Source organism: Falco biarmicus, chromosome 8 (assembly GCF_023638135.1).
Source record: "Falco biarmicus isolate bFalBia1 chromosome 8, bFalBia1.pri, whole genome shotgun sequence".
In the NCBI taxonomy this organism is placed as follows: Eukaryota; Metazoa; Chordata; class Aves; order Falconiformes; family Falconidae; genus Falco; species Falco biarmicus.
In genome coordinates this window covers 65062050-65072399 of record NC_079295.1, presented here as the reverse complement: position 1 = coordinate 65072399, position 10350 = coordinate 65062050, and the positions used below count along the sequence as shown (strand labels likewise).

The window sequence follows — 10350 nt, the reverse complement described above, 5'->3', positions numbered from 1 at the left end:
CGCAGCCCGAGCCGGGCCGGGGGCGGTGGCAGCACCGACGCCGGCGCCTCCGCAGCCTGGAGCCGCCGCCAGCCGGGTGGGGGGGTCAGCACCACCGCGGGGGGGCACGGCTCCTCCGCCCCGCACCCCCCGTAGGCGCGGCCCCACGCGTGTGCGTGTGCCTCCGCCCGCGCTGCTGCGGCGTCCCGGGCAGCTCACGGCGGGGACCGGGGACCCGGCCGGGGTCCGCGGGGCGGGCGGCGGCGGGGCCAGTCCTGCCGCTCCGGCTCCAGGGCCGCTCCGGCTCCCGGGCCCCCTCCTCCGGCCGCCGCCGGCTGCTGCCGCCCGGGCAGGGGGCTGCTCGGTCCCGCCCGCGGCCCCCTCGCCCCTCCCGAGGTAGGTGCCGTGCTCGGTTGCGCCCCGCAGACGGGGCTCCGCATTCAGCCCCGTGGTTGATCTGCTTGCCCCGCGGCTCGCGGTGGGGTGGGGGGGGGGGCTGCTTACTGCTGCGACAGCTTGTTTGGGGGGGGTGGCTCAGGCCGTAACTTCGTCCCTGCCAGCAGGAGGGTGAGCGCTGGGAGGTCGCATGGCCGCGCTTCCAGGGGGGCTCCAGCGGGGTGAGAACCGAAGGTGACAGCGGTGGTACCTGCCCTTGTCCTTCCTGAGCTTCACAGAATCATTTAGGTTGGAAAAAACCTTTAAGATCATCAAGTCCAACCGTTAGCCCGGGACTGCCACGCCTGCGGAAGGGTCCCGAACGGTCCTTAGCTTCTCTGGCACAGAAGTGGCCGGGCAGTGTCCTGTGGTGCTGTTCCTGCCCAGCTGCAGTTGTTCAGCAGGGCAGCAGCAGCACCCGCCCCTGAGCAATGAAGAGAAATTTTTGTGAGCCCCTCGGAGTTAGTGGTCCCCTTCCGCGGAAGCTCAGTAGTCACCCATCAGTGGTAATGCAGCGGTGCAAGTGGTGCTCGCCTTCGGTGTGAACATCCAGCCTTTCCGTAGCCCTGCCGAGCTCCTCTCCTCAGAGGGCAGGGCCTGGGCGCGGGGCAAGTGCCAGACCCTGGCAAAGGCACTCGAGGGGTTACATGCCCTCTGCTTTGCTTGGCTTTTGCCGTTATCCGTTATATGCTTGGCAATGTGAAGGTGGGCTGCCTGGCTGGGGTGGGAGCCTGGGCATCCCCAAGCAGCTGCTTTCTCATGCCTGTAAAATTTCCACTGTGGCTGCCGGAGTGGCTGATGAGACCCCTGGGACCACTGATGGGTGGAGCCGCTCCTGGCACAGTGAGTGCTCCAGCCGAGCATCAAGTTCATGTAGAAGCATTAGTAGTTGTGGCCCAAGGGAAAGTAATGATTTTAATAATTTTGTGACTTTGCAGTGTGAAACAGGAAGAGATGTATCATTACCATGCCTTGGGCACGCTTTATAAAGATACAAATCCTAATAATTATTACTCAGACTAACTTAACTTCAAGGAATACCTATGTTCCTTCCTCATAGCTTTTATGTATTGATGTATTTTAAAAAATAAATTCAGCTGCAGACTCCTATACCAGAAAATACCTTTGAGCAGGTGACCTGGGTTGACATCAGTAAGATCAGTGTGATGTAGAAGCATCAGTATGCAAACCTGATTTATGGCTATTACATCTGTAAGTGTGGTTTTCCTCTAAAGAGTAAGTTTTGGGGCTTGAAAAGAGATACTGGTGTGGCTTTGTGTCAGACTGAAGGCTCAGTCTGTTCCCTTCAGAGGCACTGATGGGGATCATAAACATTTGCTGCTTCATTTGTTTTATTGTTGGATCCTGTTACAGGTCTCTGAGATGAGAAAGCAAGATTTTAGGTTTTTTAATAGTTTGCTCTGGGTTTTCTTAGGCTTTTGAGAAACGCAAACTCCCCTGCTCTTTGCTGGGAATAGTGAGCTCTACATAAACCACAGCAGCAGCGTGAGTGGGTTGTGGCTGAGATTGTGAAATGCCTTGGAGAGAGGGTGCCCCGTGTGCTGCCTCTGATCCGTTTTGGATGCCTCTTGGTAGTGCTGGGAGAGACTGGGGTGTGCTGGGGGACGTGGGGAGGATGGATGCCATTGGATACCGTTGCAGTCAGCCGGACATGGCTTTGGCAGCTCCTGCAGTTTGATTCACAGTTGGATTCCCAGGACTGTCATATTGGGGGTGAACGTTACATCACTGCAGCCCTGTTCAGGCAGACACCCAAATATAGGGATTGCTTTTAAACTTCGGGCAAGCTTTGGCACTTGCTCTAGGGTAATTGTCCTGATAGAGGGTGTGATGTTAGGGCTGAGTTCTTGGCTGAATGGTGGAGATAAAGTTAGCTGGAGGGAATGAATGAGCCAAGCATGCTGGTGTGAGGGATGCACAGCATCCCATGGCAGTCCCAGTTCCCAATACTGTCCCAGTAATTCTGTTTTCTCCAACATTTTTCTAATGGTTCATCCCTTTTGTGCTTCAATAACATGATTTTGTTATTTAAAGTAAAAAAGTGAAGCTGCTCAGTTTGCTGTGTTTCCAGAGTGTAGATCTGAGAAAAATGAGTAAGGCTGCATTCCATCCTTAAACGTTCAATGGAAATACGAATGCTCTGGAAAACACTCCGGGCTGGACAAAGTCCAGGTTATGCTGCACTGTTACTCCCTCATTTTATTCCTTTAGGGCTTTGTACTTCCAATAACAAATAAATGTGTATTTCACAGGGATGTCAGTATCAAAATAATCATATAAAGGTGCTTTGCATGTAAATGCTTCAAAAATAAAACTGCTGCTGTACCCATATAGGACTGTTCAAGCTATCTTGCGTGTCACTAAACTGTACAGTCATATGCTCCAGTATACATATACATGTTCAGGGGAGAACTGGAAGATTAAAACCTGTGTTGTCTGCTAATGAACAGACCTGTCCTTCCGCAGTGTAAGAGGAAAACCAGCTGCTGCAGCCAGCACTGAACCATGAATCAGAAGGTTTTCATTTTTGTTTATAACTCGCATCCAAAAAGGTTTTTGAAGAAACTGATTGGGAACTACACCTTCATTTTCCATGAAATCTTTTCATTTTAAAAAAAGAAAAAAAAGGTTATGATTTCTGTTCCAAATGACAGACTTCTGTAACAGCTTAAATCAAATAGTTGTCTCTTGGAATTTCTTCCTATATAGCTTTTACACTTCCATGTGACCTTAGTAGTCAAAAATGGCATCCTGATTTTATCAAGCCAAGTCATCACTGCTTGTGTTTATTTTGGATATTGACCTCACTACAATTAATCACTGAAGCTACAAAATATAATATGTTGGATGATACAGCAAACATGAGCCAGATCCTCAGATCTTTTTTCTGTGAGTCTATTTCTACACTTCCCTTAGTGGGGAGCAGTCCTGGTTGAGGTTGCAAGGTTTGATGTTCCTGGGTTTCTCTAATAAACTCCATTATAATGTGCTTTTTCCCTGATACTCGGTTTTGTCTCCAGAGTGGTGAACCTCCAGTGAGAAATCTGCTGGCAGAAAAATGCTTCTTAATCCTGAACGATGAATTTTTGCCTCCAGCCTTCTCCAGGATGCACTGGCAGAACGTTGTGCAGGTCTGCTGGGAGTGACCCGTGGGTAGCACCATCCTGGAGACACCGGCTCTGAGGGTGCCGGAGTAATTGGGAGAAGTGGAGAGAGCTGTGCCTGGGCTGAACAGACCATGGGAGCCAACACCTCCAGCAAGTCAGCACCCTTCGATGAAAACGAAGATGGTAAGAGCTTTTCCTAGTTGTTGTCTGGGACTGCAAAGCGCAGGGACAAGTGCAGGGACTGTGACTCTGAGAGCTGCCACCAGCTCCTGTGCTGGGGTTGCCAGTAGCCGGATGACATGGTTAAGCAAAAGGGTGTCCCGGTCTGCAGCATCAGTGTGCTCTTGGTCTCCTGCAGAGCTGTGGTCAGGTGTCAGCTGGCCCCTTGCCTCCCCTCTCTGCGGCTGGGCATGGGGACAATAACTGTCAGCAGAGGTTTGGTTTTGAGGTGGACACTGTGAGGTGCTTCAAAGGCAGGGTAGAAATGCTGCTGTTCAGGAGGCAGGGAGGGTTGTTCTGGAGTTCACAGTACAAGGAGGACTGGTATGAAGCGTGGTGGGAAGATAGCTTGAGCGATGCATGTTTCCATCCCTGCTTTGGCCTTGGTGGGAGGGCCACCGAGAGACCCGCTCAGCAGCAGAGAGGGTGGCTGGGCAGTTCTGCCCGTTGGCATGGGGAGACCAACATGCGGGCTTCATCGGCTGGAAAAGGAGAGTAACAATGCTGTGAGCAGTGTTGGAGTCCAGCGTCACCATGCTGCCAAGATGACAGAGACAGTCATTAAAAGATTTTTCCATAAATAACTTTCCTGTTGCATGAGTCAGCTTGCTAACTGCCCTATGGGCTTTCACCTAGGTAAAATAATAAAATGCATATGTAGATAAATACAAATATACAGAAGTAGAAGTAAAACATATGAGAACCTAGGTAACTCATAACCTGCTGCCCCAAAGATAAGAACTCCAGTCACGGAGGATGTAATCCTGATTACTGGGGAAGTAAAGGGAAAAGGAGGAAACATTGGCCAAAACCTGCTCTTTCTTGCTCAGCTCCTTGAGGAAAGAGGTCTCAAGGAGGAATGCGCTTTCATTCTGGAAATGCAGGGATTGTGTCAGTAGCACCATTAGTGCTCGTGGCACAAGAGCCTTCTGTCCCAGGCTGTGGCTACCCAGCTCTTCAGCCTCCATGCGCAGCTGATGATGCACCCGACTGCCTGGGGAAAGGGAAATTCATTCTGCCCAACAGCGTGTTCCCTTGCTGTCCCGAACTACCCTGCTGTGACCTGGCCCTTCCCTGTGCACCCCTGTGCAAACCCTGTGCAGGTTTGTCTTCCTGCAGTGATTTCACACTCCGGGGTCTGTGCTTGCTGCTGTCGCCTGGTGAGCCATTCTGTCCCCACGCCCTGTGCTGCTGCGCCCACAAAGCCAGATGCATGTCTGTGGCTGTTTGGCTAAATTGGCTGTGGTTTCCAAATTATTAATGCAACCACTTGCAATTTTCCTTTGTTTTTCTTAGTTTTTTCCAGTTACTTTAAAGCAAAAGACATCTGTGCTGTGAGGTTTTCCTGGAGATTGTATTCCTGGGGCATCTAAATCGTCAGTATTGGTATCTCGCATAAACAACTTGTGCTAGCTTAGGATGAGTAGTGCTTTTCACGTTCCTGATCACCTTCCTTAGGGTGATGTGTCCTGGCTGTGAGACTGACTGTAACAAATTGAATTTTCCTTGGGGTGGCTGGTCTCCCTGCTGAGTCTTTCTCTGGGTTTGACATGCTTCGTGCAGTATCAGCTCCTGTGACTGAGAAATAAATCGTACCCCAAGCGATGCAGTGACCTGTGCAGGGTGACTGTGCTTGGGGCAGTAAATCTTCTCAGACAGGTGAGTTCTTATGAGAGCCAGTTCTGTGCTTGGAAAGAGCTTGGTTCCAGCAAACTAAACCTGACAGCATGTGAAGTCCCTATTAGCTCTGTGGCAAAGGACCCTGGGCTTTCCAAGTGTGAAATGCCGCTCCCGTGCTCGGTGCATTTGTGTGTCGTGCTGGCAAGTCAAGGGGAAGGTCCAGTCCTGACCATCTTGTGTGGTTCAGTGTTGATCTCTTGAGTTGCAGTAGGCTCAGGGGTCACCCTTGCACCCAGATACAGTGTCCAGACTGGTGCAGATGTGCTTTCATGGCCGTGCCCAAATCTAAAAAGTGGTAGCACTTTTTTCCCCCTCTAATTAGTCATATTTTAATGTAATGGGGGCGGGGAGAGAAACCCAGCTGAAATGGGGATGTCCCCTATTAACTTTTCCATTATCTTGGCAAATTTATGACCTGAGACTGTATCACCTTAGATGTCACAATCTTGTCCTCATTCTAATTTCAATTAAAACTGAAATTAATTAAGAGCTGCTGGGTCCAGCAGGAAGCAGCACAACGGCCCTTCTGCTCCATGACCCTGGCAGGTTGCCTCACGGGGCTGCGGCCGGTGGAGAGCAGTCCCACCTCTTCGGCTGTGCCGCAGAGAGACTTTTCTTTTGGGACCTGTGTAGATATAAACAGTAACAACGTGAGTGGTGCAAGTGCTTTGGTGCCAGGAAGGCACCTGATTCTTCACAGCCTGAATTCCGGCTCCGGCAGCACAGTGCTGTGGCTCGGCAGCTGTCTGCCTGATGCTGCTTGCTGGGGATGTTGCCAGGACCTGTGGCCGGGGGAGGAGGAAGGAGGAAGCATCCCCATCTAACAAGCATTTTGCCATTGCACCCATTGCTCATGCCTCGCTCGGGCTCCTGTCATCCCTTGATGTGCATGCATAGTTGTAACACCTCTTGCATATTTTTTCCAAATTGCTGTTGTTATGATTTGACTATTTTCCGTGGCACCGTGACTTTTAAGGTGTTTTTTTTTAAGATGGACTTCTCAAAGGGGCTTTGCTTGCCTTCAGCTGAAGTGGAATGATAATATTATTTTTTTTCTCAGTGTTTCCTCTGAGTAGGCACAGTCGTGGATAATAAGCTAGTGAGATGAAAAGAAAATGTAATAACCAGACAGAAGGTTCAGCACTGCAAGGTGTTTTCAGCTTCCTATGTAGTCAGGATCAGACCGCGTTAAAAGCCAGGTTTTGTTTGTGCTGCTTCTGGACAAAAGGGCATGCCGGGAAAGCATCCCAGAGGGTGGCAGCCAGATATTCTCCCCAGCTGGCCAAATCTGTTGGAAGATAAAGCAGAAATAGATAGTAGGTGAGGGCAGTGGCTGGGCGAGGTGGACATACACTGTTTTGTGTACCCTTGCCAGTGTCCTCTCCAGCCAACAGTCAGCTGTTCTGTCTTCAAACTGTGCTGGGACCAGGAAGAGCGTTAGACCTGTCCTTGTTCCTCTGCCTGTGTCTGTGCGGAGTTCAGCTCCCTGGTACGGAGGGGCTTGCGTTGTTGCTGCTGATCCTGTGGTAGCACTTGTTTTCCTGAGGCTGCAGAGCAGAGTAGGAAGGGAGGGAGGGAATTTAATGAAAATGAGGGAAACTACAGTGACAAAAGGAAGATGACTCCTAACAGACTGTGTGGTGTTGTGCTGGCTATACTGGGGTGGGTGACAGGGCTGAGAGGACTTGAGCCCCCACATGACTGATTTCCACTTGGCAGGTGGAATTTGGGGGCTTTGGCAGTGCCGACTTGTCTCTGGTAGGGTGTTTTTCATGGCTGGTTATGTTCTGTATTTTTTTTTTATAAATATTGTTCCTTGAACTTGGGTTTAGAAATACAACCCCTTATTTTCAAAATGGTATTTTATGCTTACGCTTCAGTTGTTTCTTTATAGGAATCGTACTATCTTCCTTGGCATCTCTTAAACATTATTTGTCTGAGTTGGCATATCACATGATTTTTCTCTCTGAAGGGCAAATGCTTTGGCTTTTTTCATTGTTTTAGATGCCATCAGGCAGTGAAATGAGGCTTGTCAAATCTGTAGATGTGGATTCAGGATGAAGAGCATCAGTTTAGTTCCTGATTCGAACTTTCAGTAGTCTTTGGAAGGGAGACTGGATTGGCTTGCTGTGAAAATTGGGGATGCTAGGAAAGCTAAAACAGGGAGAGGTTAAAATGTGACCGTACCTAGTTTGAGAGTCTTAAATAAAAAGTATGCAATTTAGCTTCCTTGTGACCAGCTCAGTTACAGACCTGTGTTTAAAATGTTAATGAAAACATAAATATTAAAAGAGAAGGAGGTAGAGGGTGTTCACATGCAAAATCTGGCTGCCAGCTTAACTCCTGGATTTGCAGCTGTTCCAGATGTTAACATCTGGCTGGATGTCTGTGTTTCGCGGTCTGCCCTGCACAGGGTCCCAGCGCCTGGGACCTGACACGCAGCTCCTGCAGCTCATCCCACTCCCTGGCGAGCACAGGCTGTTTCTTTCTCCTCTCATTTTTCCCTGCGGGTGATAAGCATCTTCACTCTTCCCTTTTGTTCTGCAGGTATCCACCACCCTTCCCTGAGATGGTCTAACTGGTAAATAGGTCTAGTTAGACTCAATCGTATCAACTTGTTAGCTCTGATATTTGCAGCTGTTGTTCTGGGTTTGAAAAAGGGTGTCTGTGCCTAAAAGCTGGTCTTGTTTGCAAGTGCTACAGCTGGAAACCATAAACTTTGCTTTGGTTAGATTGCAGCATCATACCTGAAAAGGTAATGGCAACGAAAAGGACATTTTTTTTTTTTTTTAATTTAGTGTGCCTGTTTTAAAAAGTCATTCTGTGAATGGGTTACCCAATGGATATTACACTCCCAGCCAGGTATGCAGCACCTGTTTTTAGCCTTTTTTTTTGGAGAAAACGTGGGCAGGCTTAGTGGACTGTATGTCTGAGGCAGTTTGGTGACCCTCATGCATCATGTTTATGTTGTATGAAATCCCTTCTGCCTGGATAATTTCTTTGGGAAATACATACATTACATTAAAAAAAAAAATCTGCTAGCAAATTATGAGTACATTTCCCTGCAGTTGTGTTCTGGCAAGGATCTAGTGTCTGCCCTGTTATTCTAGTGTTAGCTTAGAGGCAGGACGTGTCCTGGGGAAAATGGGTTTATTTCTGACCACTGTCATGCACAAGCCTGTCACGAGGAGGATTCATCTGTTGCTGTTGCCTTCCGAGATGGTTGTTAAACTCGCAGGCAGTGGTAAGCCTCAGCAGGGACCTGAGCGTGGCACAGAGCGTGCGAGGACTCGGTGCCCGCTGGCTCTGGTGGTCCCCACGTGGGGACAGCCCTGCCTTGTGGCCCCGTGCTGGCTGCCGGTAGCCCTGACCCCAGCCACTTCTGCCACGGGGAAATGCCAGGGGCACGAGGCAAATGAACCCTGCGATTTCAAACCCTCATCTTTTTCAAAACATCAAAACATCAGTGCTGCCTCTTGGTTCCAGAGGTCACGCTGATTAAAGCTGATGGAGTTATTATAAATCTTATCAGTGGCTTTCTCTGATGCCTTGAATGAGCATCTGGGCATGGTTTGGTTTGGCTCAGCCAGCAGTGGCTGGTGAAGGAGCGGATCTCTGACCGTGGCCCCGTAGCTGATGGCTGCTGCGCAGTGCGCTGCTGCACCAGCGTCTTGGAGAAGCGTTAGCAGGATTCAGAGCATTCAGCATGAGAATCATTGCTGTGGTGCCTTATCCGGCAATCGGCGGCAGGGTTTGAACCCAGTCCAGTTAATCTGTGTTAGCTGTGCAGTAATTTGATTTGCTGTTTCTCTGCATCTGTTTATTGCCTGAGATGAAACACAAGCAGCTTCATCCTGGCTGATCAGGAACACTCGATATGTAGGGTCCTTCAGATGAGCACTTACAAAACATTCCCCCTTGCCGTGCAGATGTCCGCCTCCCAGCTCCATCTCCAGCCAGAGGCCAGAAGGTGAAGTGAAATGCATGTTCTTGTTCCTCCCTCCGTGTTGCGATGCACGATCCACAGCGCTGCTCCTCCGTTTCCTTCTGAGCAGCAACAGCCGCCCTGGATGCTGGCTGGTGTGAAGCTGGCAGCCAGGCTTGCTGCGCTTAGCTTGCACAGCTGTCAAACGGTTGTGCAGAACACCACAAGGATACAGTGGTCTAGCTGCCTGTTGATGTCCTCACATGGTATAGAGTTTTGATGGGCTAAACTTCTTTGCATTTGGTTTCAGCAGGAGCGAGATGAGGCTTGTGTGTTTAACAGGCAGGGCAGTGTGACAACAGCCACCCGATGACTCCTTGCCTGATTTGCCATTGGCAAAGGCTGACCCAGGGAACTTGCCTTTGCAGCTCAGCTGCAAAGAAGAAAAGCCTGTTAAACACCAAGTTTTAAACAGCACCCGAACTCCAAAAGCAACAGAAAGTTGCTAGGGTATCCCTTGTTTTTCTCAGGAATTATCTTACAGAGAACAAGTAGAAATAGTGTAATGTCATCAAATGTTTGCTCAGCCATTTAATATTTGAATGTTTGCTCTCTCTTGCAGTCACCTTCGACCATTTTGAGATTTTGCGAGCTATTGGGAAGGGCAGCTTCGGAAAAGTAAGTATTTTGTGAACTAATCACCATTTGGACAGCTGGAAATGTAACTGAGAAATGGGCGAATTAGAGGCTGACACGAGAGTAAAGAAATAAGCCCCTGCATTGTCCAGGAGCTCTGACCTGAGCTTCAACTCCTGATAATCAAGAAGGAATCAGAGCCTGATTCCCTCATCCATTCCATAGCCACAAATTATATTACCGGAGGTTAAAATGAGAAACTGATAAATCAAATGAGCTGAATTTCATTATGTTTCTGGATAACCATTTCCCAGCACATCAACACTGAACAACATGACGCATCTGTAT

General features: G+C 49.3%; 1 protein-coding gene across 2 annotated transcripts in view; it reads left to right on the top strand.

The window, feature by feature from the left end:
• Positions 1-10350, top strand: part of STK32A (serine/threonine kinase 32A) — a 34658-nt gene continuing 24308 nt past the window's right edge. The window contains exons 1-3 of one of the 2 annotated variants that reach the window (XM_056350184.1): positions 1-375; positions 3532-3725; positions 9989-10044. In XM_056350184.1, coding sequence (XP_056206159.1) covers positions 3674-3725; positions 9989-10044 — 108 coding nt within the window. In that variant the 5' untranslated portion in view covers positions 1-375; positions 3532-3673. Of the gene's footprint in view, positions 376-3531; positions 3726-9988; positions 10045-10350 lie in introns of those variants that run through there. The other variant, XM_056350185.1, reaches the window with a different exon arrangement.